The sequence below is a fragment of the Strigops habroptila genome, chromosome 12, assembly GCF_004027225.2.
Source record: "Strigops habroptila isolate Jane chromosome 12, bStrHab1.2.pri, whole genome shotgun sequence".
Taxonomy (NCBI): domain Eukaryota; kingdom Metazoa; phylum Chordata; class Aves; order Psittaciformes; family Psittacidae; genus Strigops; species Strigops habroptila.
Window position 1 is genome coordinate 19,288,782 of NC_044288.2, and position 21,990 is coordinate 19,310,771.

A 21,990-nucleotide genomic window follows, 5' to 3' on the forward strand; every position below is an offset into this window, starting at 1 on the left:
ACTTCATTTTTACAGTTTTATTTTACACACAACCGAGTAAAAGAGATACAACTGAGAACTAGTGTACGTGTAGAGAATAAAACTAAATGTATTTCAAAGGGTTATATTTTTACGAGGTTTTCTTTTGCATCTAAGAATGTAAACAGGTCCTGCGACACCATCTATTTTCACTCCATGTTTAAAAGGCCATAGCCAGACCGATACCATATAACTCAAACTTACCTTCCCCAGTCTGAAAATGAGGTTTAAACAAAAAAGAAATATCTTTAGTTGTATCAGAACAAACACCAGGTGAAATATAGTCCCTGTGATTTTTCCCTGTTTCATTTAATCACTGTGATTGTCCCTGCCCATGGCAGGGGGGTTGGAACTAGATGATCTTAAGGTCTTTTCCAACCCTAACTATTCTATGATTCTATGATTTTCCATCAGTTATTTATTAATTTTCATAAACACAAAGCCTCACCATTGAGAAAAGATCTCAAGCCAACTTTTTTTGAAAATAAAAGCTGTATGAAACTCACCTGCTGTAGATGTAGCAGCCCATATGATTGATTTCTTTGTCTAATTTATACCGCCGAAAGTCCTCCCAAACATCTTTAATGGCTGTAATGGCCATTATAACACAAATTGGGATCATAGAAACTTCTGGTTGGAAAGCATTCACCACTGGCACAAAATTCAGCAGTGCAATGACCACAAAATAAATATTAGCAAAGCGGTGAAATTGCTCATAGATATTTTTAGGGAGGAAAGTCAAGATGGTATATTTTGTGGTCTTAATTTTATTGGAGCCATAGTATCTGTTTGGATTTTCCTTCCACTTCTTGCTTTCAAAGGGCAAATTGGAGATGATCACTCGTTTATTTTCATTTTTCTTCTTTTTTTTCTTTACTTTTCCTCTCTTCTCCAGCTCTTCATTTTGGATTTCAGTGTCTGGAGTACCACACTGGCAGCAGGTTTCCTTGAAAAAATGTTTTTTCCATATCATTCTAGAGAAGCAGCCTGGAACACTTTTCCTTGACATCTTGTTTTCCTCTCAAAACACAGCCTCAATTTGAAATCCAACAAAGTTAGAAGAGTTCAATAATCCAAACAAACTCCCAAGTGGCAGAGAGAAGCGTCAAGGTGTCTGAATCCCAGGGCTGCCTCTCCTTCCGCTCCAGCCTCCACCTGCCTAGGGACAGGTATTATCCTGACTCAGCTGCGCCGGGTCCTATAGACTGCTGGGGAGGCTGCACCTTGCATATGACAAAAGCATCCTGAATGTTTTGTTATTCCTGTTAGCATACACCTGGAGGCCCCATTGAGAGCATTTTCCTGGCATTGACTGTCTGCTCACATGGAGTGTCTCTGTTTTAACACAGAGCAGTAACAAAGCTAGGAACACAAACACAATTTTCACAGTTCACTCCATGAGTTTCAGAATCATTTTATAAGCTTGGGTGTTGCCAGGAAGTTCAAAGGTAATAGGCAGAGCTGTGTCCCAGAAGTCAACAGGTGATTGCTGTAAGTCTCAGTACTGACACTATTTCTCTCTTCTACTTCCTCTATCTGCTGTTTGTTTTCATGACCATAAAGTGGATTATTAAACAAACAAACCTATGATATGGTAGTTGCGAGAATTATACATAAACATAGGCAATTGAAGGGCACCTTACCTAGATTTCCCCTCAGCCTGATCCTTCTCTGATAGACCTCCTGCTTCTGGACACCTAAAGCATCCTTCTCTACCCCAGTCACCCCTTCCAGCCTCTCATTTCTTCTTCCTCATTGGTTGCTGTGTCTCTGACACATAAGTATGCAAGCACAGATGAGGGCTATTTTCCATGAAAGCTAATGAGATGTGTGCAAATCATAGTAATTTTTCTCTATGACCTGCGCTTAAGGAGATGAGAAAAAAAGGAAGAGATCCAAACATTCAAACTTCTTTTAAGTGAAAACTCCTATCTATTTCAATACATAGTCACAAGCTAAGTACTCTCAAGTCAAGTTAGCACTTGGACAAGAAACTATGATGAAATAAAAATGTTGCAATAAGAATTGCACATGAGAATATTTCTTCCTTCTGAGTCAGTACTGAGCAAACGTTGCAGCTTACTACAGGTGTTTTACCATTTCCAAAGTGAAACTGTGCTGTATTGATCACCTGTGGTTACTGTAAATCCTATACATTGTTTTTCAGTTCCTGGTTATTCTTGGATGTAGTTGATTATTAATTTTTGTATTAATGGTTTTAGTGTGAAAAGTCAGAAAGACATTGCTCCAATTTGTTAAACAGCCCCAGTAATCCTTTCCAGACTTGGATACATTTCATTTTCCCTCTGGATTCTTCTGCTGCCTGGGGAGGATGTTGTGTGTGTTGGCAAGATGATTTGGAAACTTGGAAAGAAAACTTGTATTTCAGCAACACTGCTGTGATATGAAACAGAACTTCAGTGATCTCAGGATGACTAAAGTGAGAGAAATAAGGCATTTCTAAAGGCAGAACAAAACTCTTTTATAACAGCTTTTCCAAACTTATTATACTCCAAAGGATCAGTGCGGGAATTATTGCAAAATCAAATAAGCAGTTTCCACCACATCAAACACAAGGAGAAACAATTGGTTTAGTTCACTTACTTGTCATATACCCTGGTTTTAGAGGAGTTTATCATCTTATCAAATTGGTATTTTCTATAGTCTTCAACAGCATCTTTAATCATACTGGCAAGCAGCACTACAATTAGAGGCATCATAGTAATCTCCCTGTGGAAGACTTCCACTTGTGGGAACCAGTTCAAAACCGCCAGAAAGAAGAAATAAAGATTACCCAGCCTGAAAAGGTATAAAATAAATTAAAAATAGTCAGAAATTAGAATGTGTCCTTTTCTTACTGAACACCTCCTATTTTGTGTCAAACGAACATTAATCATTTCAGTCCTTTACCCTCCTCTTCCTTTCCCAGAATGAATTAATCAATTGCTTAACTGAGATGCTAATTTTCTCTTTAGAAGAGCCAGTGATGTACATTTTAATAATATTACAGCTACCTCAATTTTTCCACTTATTACAAACACCTTTTGCCTTTAGGAGCTGAAACTTCTTTAATGATCTCCCACTGCCTGAGTCCTGAAAGTAAGCACAAAATCAAACAAAAGCTTCCAAAACCTTCAAAACCCCAAACCAGTGTAACAGAATGGGTGTAAAACCCCACATATTCAGAATGGAAGGATCCATAAAGTATTCCACTGGTCTAACATACAGAATGAAAATTTCAAAGCTAGAGATGTACATACAACTTTCATTTATATTTATCATAATGATATTTCCATGAGCATCTTATTGACACAATTCATTATGCCAGGCACATAATTTCAAACCAGCACTTGGAAAGAAACCTGACCTAGCATTTGCATATTCATGCATACTCTTTATAAGCTAGTAAACAAAGTTACTTGCATGCCTCTGAAATCTACAGAATTTCATGGGTGTCCCAATACATCCAATGAATGTTTTTTCATCTTCTTAAAAAGTAAGGTTTATTCAACACAGAAACAGAGGAATTTTTAAATAAAAACTTGAAATTTTTACATAGAAAACTCTTCTAGCACTCAAACAGGAAGCTGGCCACAGCATCGGTGAAGTACACCTAGTGTTTACTTGTTTTAAACATTTCAGTGTGAATTAAGTGGCATTTGGTTACAAATAATCATCACCTAGATTTTAGTAATGTGACAACTACAAAAGCAGCCCTTCTCCATCACTCTCACATTACTGACTCAGAGAGACCTCTTAAATCTCATGTATCACTGAATTATTTTTTTACCTGTGAAACTGCTCAAAAAGATTTTTGGGCAAAAAAGTGAACCACGTGTATTTTGTGGTCTGTATCCTGTTTCCAGCATAAAATGGAGAAGCTTGTTTCCAGTCTTTCCACTGTCTCTTATTGTCAGGAAACACAATCCTCTGTTTGTTCAAGTTGAGTTTTGGTTTGTCTCTTACAGAAGACAGCAGTGGTGTTGATTCTGAGAGAGTCTGGGAGGGACTTTTAGCTCCTAGTCGTCTCCAGCGGTACAAAGCTGCATCCACAGACAAAGCCATTCACAGCAGGGATGTCAGGCTGAAAGACAAATGCATGGGAAGAACTAAAACCCAATTCCATTCTTGTAGTAAATTAACTTCACGTCTTGCTAGCAGAGTTTTAACGCAGCAAACAATACTCAGTGCATTGCATGTTCAGTCTTTGATATCAGCACTTTCTGCAAAGAATGCACAGAATAAAGATACAACAAAATCTTCAATATGGAAAGAGCTATTTCTATCTTGGGAGGAGGTGGAAATCCCAAAGCTATTTTCTGTGTGTTATAACAGCAAACTACCTTAGATAAAGCCACTTTAACAGAGGTGAACAATGGCTTTCGCATCACAAATTCTGTATCATTTCCGTCAGTCATAAACTGCCACCAAATCTATTCAGGTATTTTTCCTCAAATGTCTGACTTTCTTACAATACTTTTTCTATTCACAGTTACTTACAAAGGGACCGATTCAGGTGTTGAATCTTAAAAGCTCAGATAATAAAGAACCACAGCATCGGCTTAATCTCATTTACACTCACATAATAGTTTTCCAGAGTCTCTGTAGAAATATATTTTGAACAGAAAATGCCAGCCAGTGCTAAAAAAAATCGTGTTTTATTGGTTGGAGAGATAAAGGAATTAAATCTCCCGGTGCTAATCCTATTATCATTGAACATTTGTCTTTTGATTTGTTCACACATCCGCAACTGCAGTTGCGATCCAGCGTGCAAAACACTCAGGCTCCAGCAGCAGAGGTGTATCTACCGTTATGTTCAATCTAAGCACACGTAAAATCTCGAACCAACAGCAGGAGTTTGGGGACTGGAAGCTGCTTTACAATGATGAGGCACTAGACGTAAAAAAGCAAACTGGAAAAATTGCTGGCCTTGAGCAACTTCAAGGTTCCACTAAACAAAAAGTGTGAACTGAACCCACCTCACTTAGACTTGAAATACACAGGAAAAAAAAAATTGAACTTGGACAATGGTCATTTAGATTAATTCATGGAGTAGCAGGTCTAAATTTTATTTTATAGCAGCTGTATTTGAAGCAGACTGAGAATATCTGTATGTGTTTGTACCAGTGTAAACAAACATATTTCAAATGAGTTAAACCTTTGAAATTGCTTATACCAGTAAGTCCTTTGTTTCTCCAGCTTTCCCTTCCAAAAAGCCCACCTTCTACTGCATGCAATATATGACTTCCTTTGGAAAAAACCCTTATTAATATTTAAAATATGTACATGTTCGAGCTTGGAAGGGGGAAAAATATACTGTGCTGAATTTCTCTAACACATTTGAAGTGTGTTGTTTCATCAGCAAACAAGAAGTATTGTTTATACACTATTACTCACTAGCTGCTCAAAAACCTTTAATTCCAAGTTCAGGTTGCTCAGTAGTGCCTGGGGAACCTCTACAATGTTGGGAATGGCTGGTGATGAAAGATAGAAGATGCAAATATGATACTTATTATTTCGGATCAGTAAGAATTAAAAAGGAGCCTAAACTTGCCATCAATGTTAGGAGACGACCTAGCAGGAAAGAAGAAAGTACTCAAAGATATGTCCTTCTGAAAAATGATCATTTTCTATAGTTCAGCTAACTGCTTACATGAATTTTCTAACTTACTGGCACTTTGATGTGTTATGAACATAACACATATATATAAAAATATTGCATTCCTCTGGCAATATACCTAATGCATCTGTCCCAAATCTTTCTAAAAGAGCTTCATAAGATCCCTTTTCTGCAATTCTAGTATATTTTACGTGTCTAGACCCATTTGATTTATACTTTTACAGAGATAACACTAAAAGAACCATTCAGTGTGGTTTTTTTCAACATTCATTTACTGAAGTGATTGGTTTTCTTCCATCTAGCATGTTCAGGATTTGCCATATATTCCAATTCAGCACAGATGAGGTCAGAAATGACAGAGAAGCATCAGGCATGGCTGCAGAAAGTTGCATTATGCTCATTTACCCTTTAACTGCTCGAGGTGCAACATGATGAGAAATACAAGGAAAGCATGTGGCTGCGCTTCAGCTCAACACCTGTCAGACTTGGAAAGTAGGGGACAAAAAGAACTCCTTAAAATCACAAAACCTAATAAGTGGGAGGGAGCCTGGAGAAATTATTCACGAAGTCATACAGAGGAATATCCATTACAATTTCCCTCTATTGCTATATAATCATGGCAGCATAAGCTTTTAGTGTCTCATTGTCCAGTCTTTTGTGAAGTTCTAGTAAATTAATGCTATTACTATCATTCCCACAGAGTTGTAATCAACAGCGTAGAAAGCCTCAGTTTCAAGAAACTATTTTCCCTCTTTCTTTCTATTCCATTATTGATGGATGTACTGCAGGCAGGTCTCAACAAGGCAGACACATATTTCCCACATGATTTTCCAGGGAGAAAAAATTAGACAATCTAACCTAGGACAAGTTGTGTCGCTTCTTGTGTAGGTGCCACTCCAGTTTTCCACAATCACAGACATATATTAATTATATAGATTATAATTAATCATTACTTACCTTATTCTTCCTTTTAGGAAAGACACTCCTTCCCTCAGTCCTGACTTTTGTCACTGTTCTTTGACCTTCCAGTGGAGCTAACAGGGTCTCAAGAGACAGGCAAGAAGCTAAAACATGTCTAGGTATCTCAGTTCCTGAACTTCTGCATTTGGAAAAAAGAAAAGCAAGGTATAAGCAATTAAACTAATATCTCTTTATAGCAAAGGTATAGAAGTGTGTCAGCTAGATACCCAGTTACATTAATATGTGAGATGAGAAATGTGTAAGCTGGTCTTAGCACATGAGGTTAGATGCAGTAGTCACATTATTTCATAAGCCTCTATCAGTATTTTTGAAAACTGAAGGAATAACTAAAGCTCAAAAATCTTTGTACCTTGCCCATAAAATTATGGAAGAATGTATGTCCAAGAAATCTTTCAAGACTTCTGCTTTTTGATGGAAGAGTGAACAATACACTGTAAATTAAAATGGCATCATTCACACTGTCATCAGGAAGGTCTTGAAAGATCAGAATTTCTTTACAACAAAAGGAGGACTGACATATTCTTTCTGTAGAGTCTGGGTTGCATCAGGCAATTCAGAGGGATAACATCATTTAATATTTTTTTTCTTTTCCATCTGCATATGAATTAAAATATCCAACTTCTATTAACTAAAAAAGAGTGTATCCTGCTATTCTTGGAAAATATATACATTTTGCCTAACAGTTCTGTAATGGTACTCTGAAAAAATACTGTTTGTGAAAAGTTATTGAGTATCCTGTCTCAGAGAGATGATTTTGCATATGCAATAAACACAATAGGAATGCATTTATTGCAACAAGCAGCCATTAATTATATCTTATAAAACCTAAGGTCACCATTTATGTTTTGAAAGCCTCATCTGTTTTCCTCTTGCTGCATTTAATCAATGAATGAAACTGCCACCATTGTTAAGATTAGTGCTACATTTCTGCCCTAAACATCTTCTGAGAAGCCAAAGCACGCTCAAGATTTAGCAGACCCTGTGGTAAGTTTTCACAGGTAGCCCTTGCTTGTATCTATAACATAAGGGCATCCAGGGGATGTGAATGTATTTGGGAACTAGAGAGAAACAGGATAATTATTTATTCCTTCTGTTGAGAGAAGAGCTGAAAGACAGAAACAGAAGAAATGATGCTGAGTCCTTTCCAAGTGTGGATTTCAACATATTCGAGTGATTCAGCATATCAGAGATGAACTACTGTATACTGCTCTGTCTCAAGCCCTCTCAGACAGGCCTATTTTTGTTTTTTTATTATTTTTTAATCTCATAACATAGTGGGAATATGTAGACATTCTTATACAATTATGATTTTTTTTGACAAGAGACATACCTTAAATAAGAAATAAACCAGAAGCAAGATAGCATTAGACCTAGCATGCACTTGGTATAATTTGGAGCATTCTCAATCTTAGAATGCTCAATTGAGAACTTCTATTTGTGAGCACTGCAATTACAAGCCAGCAAAAATATTTGGGAAATGTTTCCCTTTATTGGAAAAGGAATGCCCAATGATGGTGTTTTCCTCTTGCACACTTGTGTTGACAATGGGAAGAGCCCCTCTCAGTTTTTCATAGCTAGTCTATATGATTAGCATCCTGCCTGTGATTGCTTAATCTCATCCAACACTAAAGAAAACTTTCCTTTTTTACGATAGAAACAGACTGCGTTCAAGAGCCATGCCAATGCTATTAACAAGGAAGGATCAGTTGTGACACATACAAGTATTCTTTTTAAAAGTTATCTCTTTTTTGAAGCTTCTTGTACTAAAAAATGGTATTGTTGATTGTGAGAGAAAACTCCTCAGAAAGTCAGAAATAACAACCTTTTCTCTTTTGAAGTTGCTTCATTCCTGCCAAATGACAGGCTCAGCTGCAGATCTCTGCATCCCAGACTTCAGAAGCTGAAGATGAATCCTGCTTCTCATGCGTATACACAAAACCTTTTACACAATCATGCCTCATGTGAAAGGAGACGATAGATCCACATCAAAAAGAAAACAATCCTGCTTATATGCATATGTAAAAACAGCTTCAGAAGCTAGCAATACCAAGCTGCAACTTTCAGAGCTATTAAAGAAAGACAAGGTCTATACCTCATTTTCAAAGTTGGTTGAGTATTTCTGAAAATCTGACTTCAGGGCAAAATTTCAGACAGGGTGGAGCTTATTTTTGAGAATCAGTACTGTGAAAAAATGCAGAAGTAGCACTTAAATGCAGATATGTGCATTATCAAGAACTACAACTAAGAAAATGGCCTTCTGAGTTTTCACCTGATATTTTCATTTTGACATTGCCTGTAAGGCAAGAAGACATTAAAGACAAGTCCCTCTAATACTTAATTCCATTACTCCAAAACTTCTATTATATTTCATAATTAAAAGCAGCAGCAATTTTTCTTCTTGATGCCCTATATGGATGATGTGGCATCCATTCAAAAGAGTCATTCGGGGGAAGGTTTGGCTGGGGAGATAAACATTACCAAGTGAGCTGAGTATTCTAGAAATTTCAGCCATGAACTTCTTTATCTGCTTTGCAATTCTCTGCTAGGAAGCTCTTTCATTTTTTGGTGATACTATTTAGAAATATCTCCTCAGTGACATCAGTTCAGAAAAACAACGTTTTGTGGTTAAGACTAATGGAAAAGGGAAAGGAGACTGGGAAGAATGAGGAAGGAGATTACATTGATTAGCAAGATACAGAACATAGCTAAAATTATACTGTAACATTTTATATTAGAGAAATAATACTTGCAGTATGAAAGTTGCTATAAATTAAAAGAACTCCAAAGAATTGTTTCATTCAAAAAAACCTGGTCATTGAAGAATGTTGTCTTTCAGCTGACAAGAGACATATATTATGGATTAATAATTATATAATGTTTTTGAGTGCAAGTTTGTGTCTGTGTGGGATAAACAGAAAAGAGCTTTTCATAAATCTAATGTGTCATTAGACGACAGGGCTTCACTACACTATTATTATAGTAGATTGACACATTTTTCATGTCTTGACTAGATTCTCTTTCCTTGGGAAATAAATCCAAAAATCTTGCAATAATAGGTTAATTATAAGACTCTCTGCTGAGGACAAACTAGATTTCAGTGCCTATGCACAACTTTCCTTTAGCTTGAGCAGTGTGGAGGCATGTTCAGGCAGCACAATTGTCTGCAGGGCTGCAACTGTGTTATTAAGACTGGTTTCAAAATAGATGTGCTCTCAGCATGTGCTGACATACAGGTCACACAGAACAGGATTATTATTAGATATTATTCAAGAAGGAAGTTTCCAACTTGCAAACAGTAATGTTGGATGCTGTGTTTAGCTTCATTCTGGGAATAAGGAGCTTTCTCTGGTCTCCCATATTACATGCTCATTTAAATAAAGAGTTAGACTAAAATTATCTGTCTAGATGCAATGAGTATCATTGCTGCCAGCATGACCAAATACTACAGTGATTTGTTCTTACTACATATGGGCCCACTGCACTTTTGACAAGTGTAGGCAGAGGTACCTTCTACATCTTTATTACCTTCCGACATAGTAATGACATTTGCCCCACTCACACTTTCAGCTGAGGAGACATTGGGAAGAGACACTTGGCCAGAGCTTTTACAAAGTCCAAAATGGCAAGAAACCAGGTCTTTTTCATTACTTTGAGTGAGGCGATCTTGAGGTTTCTCTTACAAGTTAGTGCCCAGACACAGGCAGTGAATTCCACTATATATCATGAAAATGTTTTACACGCACATATCTTTTCAAATATGTAAACAGTTCCAGACACCAGACTTCAGGGTTCGGGCCAGTACAGAAGAGTGGTCATTATAAGAAATAGTTGGAACTACACATCTTGGCATGTATGTAGTTTTGAGGATGCACAGTGTACTGTTCTAAATACAGATGTTTTATGAAATCAAGCCTTTGTTACTCTTATCCAGGCAGTGTAAGAGCCATCATATGGGAACTCCTATTCATACTTAGAGTTCCCTTTAAATAGTATATATAAAAAAATCTGTGTCACATGAACATACATTGGCCTGAACATAACTGTATACAATAGTTACATGCCTGTACCACTGGCCTTTGGAAGCAGCCTCCATGTAGGTTCTTACATACAGGCAAACATTAAATTCTTTCGTTGATCATAGAAGAAAGGGTAATTCGTAAAGTTCGTAAAAAGCAAATAAAATCAAAAATGTTCCAGACCTACCTCCTTCCTGAAACCTAGCAAACTACATCTCCATTCTTTCCATAACCTGGTTATCAGAAAATGAAACTCAGATAAGGAAATGAAAAGATGCCTATGCTACAGTGCCTCTCCCTCATTCATTTGCCATGTCACATACCTCCAGCTCACCTCTACTTCTTGGTATACAGCAAGTTCTGCATCTGAGGTCTCTGTCTTGTTTATCTATAAAAACACATAAGTTACTAGTAATCAGCGAAAGCAGCAGTAATCTGCAACATCATGGTTCTACAATAGTGACATCTCTCTGTGGTGGTGAAAAGTCCATCTTAAAGGATTTTAAAAGCATTAAAGAATTTTGGGCCAAGTTATTCAATTACTTCTTGAGCCCAAACCAGTCAAGTCTAAAACCAGTAGTGGAGTAACAGACTGCAATAAGCCCTCCAAAACATAAATTGTGACTACAGAAACTCTGCTTGAGCAAAGTAACTTCCATGGCACACGCAGCCCAGGTGGCAATCAACATAGCCATTTGCTAAGCCATCTCCACCCAGATCCTGGAGAAAAAGAAAGCCCAGAGGACAGGTATGCCACGTCAGGGCGGCAAGTCGAGGTTAGGGTAAGGCACAGTGAGGCAGACTCTAGACCACAGTACTGGAAGCTCAATTAGTTAGAAAAGGTTGACTTAGTAAACTGCAAATATACACATCCAGGTTGGCATCTAATTTATGTTGGGGTGGAAAAAGGGAGCTTTTTGCACAGCTGTATCTTGTTTTACTGAATATATCATGAGGAGCATTCTCATCACTGCAGGTTGGAGAAATTTTCCCTTGTGCTCTCATCTGCCTATTCAGAAATCTTTTGAGTTTGCTCTTGCAAAAGAGACTAATATCTGTTTCAATCTAATGTATGCCACTATCTCTCTGACTGGTCCTGCAAACTACTTAATTAGAAGACCATGCAGTTCAAACTCCAGCAATGGCAGAATTTAGTTGCATTTTAGCCTAGAAATGAGGACACTCAAATTAGAGCAATTGTCTGAATAATAATTTTTTTTGTTTGTTCCACTTAATATTCAAAATCAAAGTGAAGTGGCCTTTAAAAGACAATCTAATATTTATAGCGTGTATGATTATAAAGCACTTATGATCAAAATTATGTTGCAGATGTTCATGTGGGAACTCAGCAATGCTGAAAAAGTCCAAAAGGAAGCAGAAAAATTGAATATAAATTGGAAACTGACCAGAAGATCCTTTATATGTAAAAACCTTTTATGCAACTATGTTTTTTGTCAGAATGTGCTGACTCTAATTTCAGTTCTCCAAATCTGAATATTAAAGTGCCTCAAAGAGAATAGTTACTTATTTATATGAAATGGAAAGAAAAAACAGAGGCTAAAACAACTGCCAATTCAGTAGGGCACAGCTCCATGTCAATCAAAGATCAAGGGAAAGCTTAATCAGGATGTAATCACACAGTATTGTTGAAGGAACATCCAGTAACACCTGGGCTGGGGAACCAGGTACATACACAGGATAAAGTTATTCTGGCTCAGTCAAGAGCAATGTTTTTCAGACCTTTTTGACAGAATGACACGAAAATGCCTTCAGCCAGAAAGGTAATCCTCGCAGCAGTGCACCACATCAGGAGAACTGAGAAGACCATATCAGCGAGTGGAGGACGGAGCTAGGAAAAGATCTCCCCTTCCTGCTCAGCCACAGGTTTCCTTGGCCTCAAAGACCACTGCAAATTTCCATATGAGAATCTGAGCATAAAATGCATAACAACACGTACTTGTGAAATGCTCCTTGAAAGCATTAAGTTCTTTTTTTGAAACAGTAAGATTCCCCTCAATCCTATCTCTTTTTTCCTTCTATACTCTCATCTTCCCCTAGGCTGTAACTGGGATGCAAATTTTTGCATTTAATTAAACTAGATAGATAAAACAGGATAATACAACAGAAACCATTTTATAAGACCACAATAAAAGTATAGTATGAAAGTTCATTTGCTGACAGCATATTTCCCCCCAGCCCCATGTTAATAAAATTTAAAACACTAAAATTTACAATATGCCAAGTCAAGTCTAGTTTTCCTAGAAAGGTGTCTAACCACCTTATTTTATCTATCTCATTTCCTCTGTGATCTCTTTCCTCCACTTGTCAGGTCACAGATATATAACATTAACCTTAGGAAATGCCACCTTGACAGGTAGCCAGCTTGGTCAGCAGTGACAGGAGAAGGTGGGAGAGGACCGGGGGAGTAAACGCTGCTCCACTCCCACTGTAAATTATTACAGGCGATTACAACTAGTTAATCTATTCTGGCTCTTTCTAAAGCAAGAAATTAGGGAGCAGTGGCCTACAGGCAATGTTCCACAGAGACGGAAGATTACATTTGTACTGCGAGGTGACTCTAGCCAGACCTTTTGCAAGGGAACAGTGATTATTACATAATCTTGGGAAACTTCGTGTCTTATTCCAGCAGAAAAATACATACCGAAAGCAAGAGAAATTAACCTAGTCACTTCAAAAACTATGTATTTACAGGATATCAGATGTACTGCAGCACAAGCAGTTAGTACGTTAAAAAAGTGAGCTCTATAAGAATTTCAGAAAAATGGATTTTATTCCAGTACTCAGGCTGCATGTGGAGAAAATAGTGATTATATTTAAATATCAGCACTATTAAGCAGAACTAGCATGGACCTGATGAAACACCTCTTTGTTATTTAGCAGTGCATTTCTTTTATAAAATTAGGCAAGTCAAAGACTTGCCAAGAAGAACAGGCTGATGGGAAGCATAAAGCTGTTACGCTCCATGCTGTGACTATTTTGGGCCCAACAGAGACAGTTATCGTAACTGAACATCTCCTCATGCTGGGGTACAGATAGATACTTCTTTGCCAGAATCCCTCAGGAGCACAAACACAGAGTTCAAACTTCCTCTCCCAATCTATGTTCAAACTCTATGTTTCTAGCAAGGTTTGTCATACAATCTTTAATGAACAGTAAGCTTTAGCAAATTCTTATTTCTGGTCTGAAACCTCATATGAAACCTTAAGGTAAAAAGCAAACACATGCATCGGCCATCGTGAAGATTCCCTAGGTTTGCTTTTTTTGTTGCTTTGCATCTTGTGCAGTCATTTATGTGAATACAAAATCAGCATGATAATGAGCAATCAGTTGAGTGATTCCAAAAATTGAGAGGCAGAATGGAATAAAAGTGATAGTAGAACAGCCGGTGTCAAGACTGAAACAAAAAGGAATTTAAGAAATTAATTCCAAACCTGAACTTTCCTTGGTACTCATTACGACATCTGAGACCATATTATCATAACCTGTATTGTTAATTACTACCTAGCCAATGGAAATGAGGGAATTTTCATTCTGCTGAAGATTGCTAAGGTCTGAAACATACCTTTAAAGCAGAATGATAAGTATCAGACTGTGAAAACATTCTGAAGAATTGTCTTAAATGACAACACCACTCCCCCTTTTCTGCTGTTATTGTTTTAATTTCTAAAATATCCAAGAAACTGTTTAAGAACCTAAATCTTCACACATGAAAAGCTATTTTCTTCACCCACCCTGAGGGCTATTTTTTTTGTGGTACACAAGAACTTACTACTATCATAAACACTAGCACAAAATTCAGGTTTTAATTACTAAGTAATTAAAAAGCAGAACATGAAGTATACAGTCACTCTGATGATTTATAGCCGGGGCTTGTTTCAACAAAACAGCAAATATTTTTTGCTTGCTTTTAAAGTATGACAGTGGCTGATTTCTGATGCAAATTGAAAGACTGGTAATTCAAAGCACTTCATTCCTTTCACTATTACACAAAGCAGATGACTTTCAAAGTCAAACACAACAAAAAGTGTTAGTAAGCATACATGCAGTTTAAGTCTGATGTATAAATGACTTCACTTCTAGGCTGACTTTTTACATACAACAGTTTCCACTGAAATTGTATTAGGTCATGAATCTGTTTTTGAGTCAAAGGAAAAGAGTTATCATCTTCTTCTTGCTCATACTGTTGGCATAAGAGACTTGCAGCCAACTTTCCCTAACTAAATCTGAAGTGTTACAATTGGTCCCACAGCATGTGAAAGCTGCTCTTCCACTACATCCAAAGACTGTGCTTTTGTCAGAGCAGTCGTCTTGTGTGTTACTACAATGATTTCAGGCTTTTTTGCTTTTAAAAGCACCTGATTGTAATTTATATCTTCACACTGAAGTTGATTACAACCTGCTGTTACACATGGTACTAGACTCAGTAATCTTCTCCAATCATTAACTGAGCTAGGTTTAGCTATAACCTTGAAGTAGATGATGGAAACCATAATTGTTTAACAGCTTTGTTTTGAACAGGCGATACTATGAGCCTGTGAAGTAGTCAGCTTCCTGGAATTTTGTTCATTTATTAGTTATCTTGTGTAAGCCCAACTGACCTACTGAAAACAATGGAATTTCTTTTCCTTTAAATTCAGAGACAGATTCAAAAACTTAAATTGTGCTCTTTCTTCTTTTCTATTTCTTAAATATTTTCTTAACTTGAGTGTCCTGGGTGTTGATCCTGCTGTCCCTTCTCATTGTATCAGCACATAGCAAAGTTATAAATATCATAGGAGTTACAGCCCCTGGAATAAAGGTGTGAAAGTTGTAGGCGGCTTGTAATAACTTTTAACTGCCACCATTGCTTGCATGGGTGAGGGTTATAACATAACCACTGCAATCTGTAGTTACTATTACACCAGTCTGAACTAGAAGCTACTGCACAGCAATTTTACTGTTCTTCTGCAGCAGTTACAAGATGAAGTCTTTTGGCAAAACCATCTATTTCTGTAGCTAGTATACCATCTTTTCATTCATCAGTGCACTGCAGCACCTCAAGACATGGTTTGTTATGGTTTCATGTGGATTCCATAAAATTATTTTCAGGAGTACGTTTCCCTTGGACAAAAACCATAGGTTGAATTGGTCAATCTTGCCATTACACAGCAGTCTGACTAATCTGTAATATCTGAGCACCTTTTTTCAGGAAACAGTAGTATGAAAGACAATATATACACTCTAGGAAGCTTGTTCACAAAAGCTAACAGTGCAGTCTTTACCAAGGAGTTGTATTTCCACTGGTAAGAGAAAAGTGAGCTGTTTTAAAACCGGACTGTTAAGGTTCCTAGTCTTGTAGCTGTCTGGGGCATGAGACTGCATAGCCCGATTTTCTGTTAACACTGGCCAATACTTCTATCAATTTGTTCCTGTAATGAGTATAAGTCTGTGCTTGAAGAAATAAAATAGGTGTCTCTCCTAAAACATATTTTCCTTAATTTCATAAAATATAGGTATGTAGCATATATAGACACATTCATGGTGATTTCCAGCCGTAATTTGAAAGGAACAAAACCAGTTTCAAGACTGTTATATAGGAAGTTCCACCTTTTGCTGGCAACAAAACTAAGAGCATTGCCAGCTGGTGTTTGGGATTGATTAGTGGTGCAACATGAGGCAGTTCTCCTCAAGAGATCTGTCACACACTATGCTGTATGTAGATGGTTACCCAAAGAAGAGCAGTGCAAATGCTAAGATTACAAAAGAAAATGTGTTTTAGTGATTTTTTCAGTGGAGAGGCATGACGAGGGGTTTGTGCGACCCTAGCTAATTACCCAGCACCTATTTGCCACACCTGGGAGAGGGTTTTGCAGAGCCGAGTCTGCTTTGCCCTCAAACCTCACAGCTGAAAAGTGTTTTTGGTTATTTCTGTTCAAATGAAGCCCCTGAGACACTGTTACTGAATTAGGGCTAAAAGTCCACAACTGTCACTGGTAACTAGTGACAGCTTCAATAAACAGGCAGGATGTTCAAATATTAAATGATGCTGTATCTAATAGATTCTGGCTCTGATCAACATAAGAACAGGATAAGAAATAGTTTACAACTTCAAGTTCTCTGTCTATATTGCAAACATTAACTTTGCAAACATTAACTAGGTAGCCATTGTAAAGAGTTGATGATGTAAACGAACAAGCCATTTTGCAAATAGGAAAATGGCTGTTAGCGTCACAGCAAGGACAAAAAGTCAGGAACAACTGTTTCAGCCTTACACTTCATTCCAACAGGATTTCACCATATAGAGAGAGATAGAAAGCAATTGCCTCATAAATGTAGCATTGTGCAGAGTATGTTGAGTCAACCCACAACAGCTGGTTTACTTGTAAGTCACAAAGCCTGGCAAATTCACAGCTGTATTTTTAACAGGCACAATACTTCAAAGTCAAATAGCAGGCAGAGAATGTGGATTCAGGGCTCTATTTCCTATATATTTTTTATTATGTTTATGTGTTCTGGCTTTGCAGGCCACTCCCATTTTTAAAGAAAGAATAACACACTATTTTGTCCCAGTTACACATGTAACAGCATTAAAGTAGGTCGGTACCACTTATTAGAAACAAATGAATGTTTTAGTGTAAACAGATACTTCCATTTGTTGTGTTGCCCCTAAGGAAAAATTCTACAGGCTTTACTAGAAAAAAGGCACTTCTCTACTGACTTAGATTTTGAACATAAACTTATCAAAATCTTTCATTTTTTCTCAATAAACCTAGAAGGGGCCTTTCCTGAACTATAGAAACTAATTTCCTTTCTGAGCTATATGGTGTTAAGAAACAAACTAAAACCAGTAAGAATCTTTCCTTTTATAGAATGTGTAAAACTAGGAGTAGAGTAAGAATTAGATACACACCTTTTTAAAATTTACTAGTTGCTCACAGCCCAGATTTAATTTTTTTTTCATTAGGTAGCACTGCACAGATTAACAGAACAGGCACAAAGGCAGTTTATGACTGACATGGCACATTGAAGATGAGCAGAACCGTCTAAGAAAAAACTCACAGACACTTCTATTGAAAACATCTCCGCTCAAGTCTGTACTGGTCAGCAAGTGAGGTATAAACCGAGCGAAGACAACTCTTTAAGTAGCCATGTATTTATTTTACAACCTGCTCACCCTGCCTGCCTGCTTCCTCTATTAGAGCACTTTGCTGCACACATGAAGAGCTCTCCTGGAGGCAGTTACATTTATGAACTGTTTGCTCTCTGCTCGCCTTGCAGCCAGCAGCAGCACAACCATCATTCACTCCGAGGAAAAGGGAACCAGGTGAAGAAAAACGACTCTCCCCCGAATGCCCTCATAAATTTACATGGAGAAATAACCGTGCAGCACTACCCAAACCCTTTAGTTTTATTAATGGCCAGAAGGCCATATTTCTATCCGATAAATCTTCCTAGCTTCACCTACTGGTCAAAATGGGAGATGCACCATTTTGGCCAGTTCTACCAGCCTCATTATTACAGATCCTGCAAAATATTAAATCACATAGTCTGCTTCACAAGACTGCCTGCTGGCAGAAATAATACTCCCGGAGAACAAATAAGTAACATGGGAGGTTGAACACCAGCACTTCTCCCCATGCTCAAGTACAACTCCAACGGCCCTGAGGAGGGCAGTACGGTAAATGGGGCGGGAGTTGGAAATCTGAGCATAACCTGAAGCTTGAATGAAACTTAAAGTAGAGTGGGCTCTAATTAAATGACAGCAGTGTTGGTGCACTTGACCAGAATACAGATCTTGATACATATAGACTGAATGAGTAGCACAACATATACTGTTTCTTGTTAGATAATTTTCCCTTGTCTGTAGTATGGTAGCAACATTTACCATCCCACATACCTGCTTTGAGGCTACCAATATTAAAAAAACTGGATTTTTAAAGTGTTACAAGAACGACAGGCACATCAAACTCGTGGCTATTTGATTGTAGCTGAACTGACTTCAATGCAACTCTTTCATCACAAGGGAAATTAGCTGAACTCTCCACATTTAAAAAAATAATAAAACCCATAGCAGCTGTCCTAAGTGCAGATCTGAGAGAGCTAGACCTCAGCCTATGGGAGACTGTGTGTGGTTATTAGTGTGTGTGTTTTGCAGATAGGAAATGACTGACACAAACTTCTGTGCCAGGAGCCAGGGAGAACACTGCCACTGGCTTTTGCAGTTTGTCTAAAGAAGAAAGAAGAATATACCGCATTCAAACTGCAGGTGAACCAATTCATGAGTCAAGTGCATGACTTAGGTGCCCCAAAGATATTTCAAGATATGTTAAATATAACAGAGTAGCTTTTCAAAAATAAGTGTAGATGCAGCAATGATTTCACATCTCTTCTGGCACTGCATTTTCCTGGACTTTCAGTGTCACTGTTAAAGCAAAATCAGCTGTGCCTTTGAACTAACCTGCATTGTAAAGGGGCCAGGGGTGGAAGTACTCCTCATAACAATCATAGGAGTGGACAAAACCAACTTTACTGCTCAGCTTTGCAAGGTTATGCTGTAGGCAACGTTTCTTTCTAGCCTCGATGCAAAGGGAAGCATGTGCAGTTGTGGTATCAGTCCATTGATCATTCCCCTTTTCCTTTCTCAGCAAGAAATTCTGAATCAGCTAAGTTCAATTTCAAAGACACCAACACCCCACAACTTTGGTGAAAACAAGCAGCCAGACTACAGAGACACACCCCAGGTAGCCTTCCCCAGATGAAGGGCTGTGGTTCAAGTGCAGTTGCGATACTCTGCAGTGGCTGATAAAGCCAGGAGAGTTACCCCGCCCCTAAACCAGGCTTTACAAGTTGCACTGCTCAAATAACTACTTGTTTGTTTTTATGAAGCCTGCAGAGCATGAACACTGTGAGGGTATTATCCAGGTTACTGAAATGTGGTGTTATTTGCAGGAACATTATAGATTCATTTTTTTGCTACAGATCTTTAAGTGGGAGGCTCATTATGGTATTGTTTTCAAAAGCTGAGAACAAGTTTGTAACTCTGCAATGTGCTCCACAGGCTTTGTTCCATTTTCTTTTCCTTGCCAGTGAGCAGCATATTCTCCTAAACTGAGAGAATTTTTTTTTTTTCTTTTTTAGAGGAAGCTGTGGGAGACAGGATGGAAATGGCATCAAAACATATTTTCCACAAGAATAATGTGAAGTCTACCTTCCACAGCTTAATATTTTTAATCTCTTCCATGCATATACCTTATGTGAGGAATACAGTTAAAATGATTTGTTTACTGAATAGTAGCAAGCCTAAAAAAGCACAAATAGATGAACGGATACTCTAGTGTCTGCTTAATTACAGTTAAATATAGGAGAACAAGTATAATTTCAGCCTTCAATACCCACACCTGGCACTAGCCACTTCAGAGCTTTGTATGATAAGCACTTTGAGCATCAGCTTTCAAATGATCCTGGAAATGGAATTTACACATAATGTGGATGGCCCAACTACTGGGTTGACAAAATCCCCTACGGTACTGAAGGTGCTGACAATGATCTACCTACTTCTCTACTACTTCATTATGTCTGATTAGATGTTATGACTCAACATTATGGCCAGATTCAGGAAGAGAAGAAGCTTCTACAGAGGGAATAATCTCTTCTTACCACCGAGTCATTTTAACCACAGCGGACACTGGCCAGTGGTGCCTTGCATATAGTGATAAAATGATCAAATACAAGAGAAATGTAACAGACTTATTGCCAAAGCAGCAAAACTTAACTGTATGATAGAAGAATGGATATTTCTAGGTAAATCAGAGGTGACTACTTTACAAGTACTCTTTGCAGAAATATACCACTGGGATCAGAGAAGCTGGGATGAAGAGTGCATGAAAACTACATATTTTTGCATGGATTTGCAATTTATGATGGGGACACCAACAACATATATCAGGTCACCTCGCTTGTCACTGAAATGCAGTCACCTGTAGAGTGGAAGGTAGTTACCAATTAAGAGCAGATAGCGACATTATAATAACCGCTTTGGGCAACGGATTTCGAAAAGCCATAAGGGGAATTTTAGGTAGGCAGAATGTAATTATCCATCTGGAATTTAGCCAGATATACATAACTCTCTGAACTCTGCATTTGCTGCCAATCTAAATAACACTGCATCCCCATAATTTGCAGCGGCAGGATTGCTAGGCAGATCACAAATTAAGCACTAGGTACCTCATGAGCTATTTGTAGGATGGTTATAGCAAACCCTGCTGTCTGGGAAGAAAAAACACAGTAAAAGCCAGAAAACTACCAGGCAGTGTGACAAATTCTCTGTTACTTTGAAGTCAAGGGCAAAACCTTTTTCACACATTAGAGATGTAAAAGTTACTTGGCATATCAACCTTCTTGCAAGCAACTGCAGCCATCTGGCTTTCTTTCAAACCTCCCGCCCAGACAGCTCCTTTATTTATATAGCCCCTGGGGAACCTTACACATTTCTGACAGCTCCAGCAGACGGGTACTTTCCTCCCTCTGTTTCTATCTGCCTGTATCTGTGCTTTGGCTCACAGTAGCTTTCTGTTTCCAGACATGCTGCTGAAGCTGGAAACAAGTGCCAACTGAATCAGATCTTTTCAACAAGACACACTTGAAGCTATGTTCTCCGCTCTTAACAGGCCATCTACAGTCCTCTGGGCACACACTCTCATTCTGTTTTCCTGCTACTACTGGATTTTCCACACTGTGCTATTCATCTGAGGAGACAAGCGTATTACCCATGTTAGCAACATGCTTTGGAAAGAGGCCCTCAGAGTCCATCCAGATCACTTCACCTAGTTACTGCTGTAGTCTATGATGCTCTTTTCCTCCAGTCTGTTCAAGCACCATTTAAGGGAGCAGCATAGTAGACAGTAGAGCAAACAGAATGTTCCCCAGATCCTGAACTCTTTTCCCTACTGACTTATTAGATAGAGAACAAGCGATTTTTTCTAGTTTCTCAGCACTCCTTTCAAGGAATAGTTTGAGCTTGAAGAGTAGTAGTGAAAACCAAAGATTCATAAGGGAACATATTTCACTGGGAGCATTTTTCTTGCTATCAAGATTAGAATAATAGTTGTATCATTTACCACTATATAAGATTTATGGATTCTTCTTGATTTTTCTGCTTCAGGGAATGAAGATTTAGATTACACAGGTCCCCTAAAGATCCAACCCCCTCCACAAGAGCAGGGCCAGCTTCAGAGTTAGAGCAGGTTGCTCAGGGCCTCATCCAGTCAAGTTCTGCATATGTCCAAGGACAGAAGCACCACAAATACTTCTTTAAGAAATTCAGAGACATGTAGACCAGAGGTCTAACAAGGATAG

At 38.1% G+C, this 21,990-nt stretch overlaps 1 protein-coding gene across 1 annotated transcript in view; it reads right to left on the bottom strand.

Moving 5' to 3' along the window:
- The window catches only part of ATP10B (ATPase phospholipid transporting 10B (putative)), a 54,406-nt gene extending 47,694 nt beyond the window's left edge, over positions 1-6,712 (bottom strand). The window contains exons 1-3 of the mRNA XM_030504881.1: positions 6,596-6,712; positions 3,809-4,102; positions 2,623-2,817 (exon numbers count right to left, since the gene is read on the bottom strand). Of these exons, the coding sequence (XP_030360741.1) occupies positions 2,623-2,817; positions 3,809-4,083 (470 nt within the window). The 5' untranslated portion in view covers positions 4,084-4,102; positions 6,596-6,712. The remainder of the gene's footprint in view (positions 1-2,622; positions 2,818-3,808; positions 4,103-6,595) is intronic.
- Between the last annotated feature and the right edge of the window lie 15,278 nt (positions 6,713-21,990).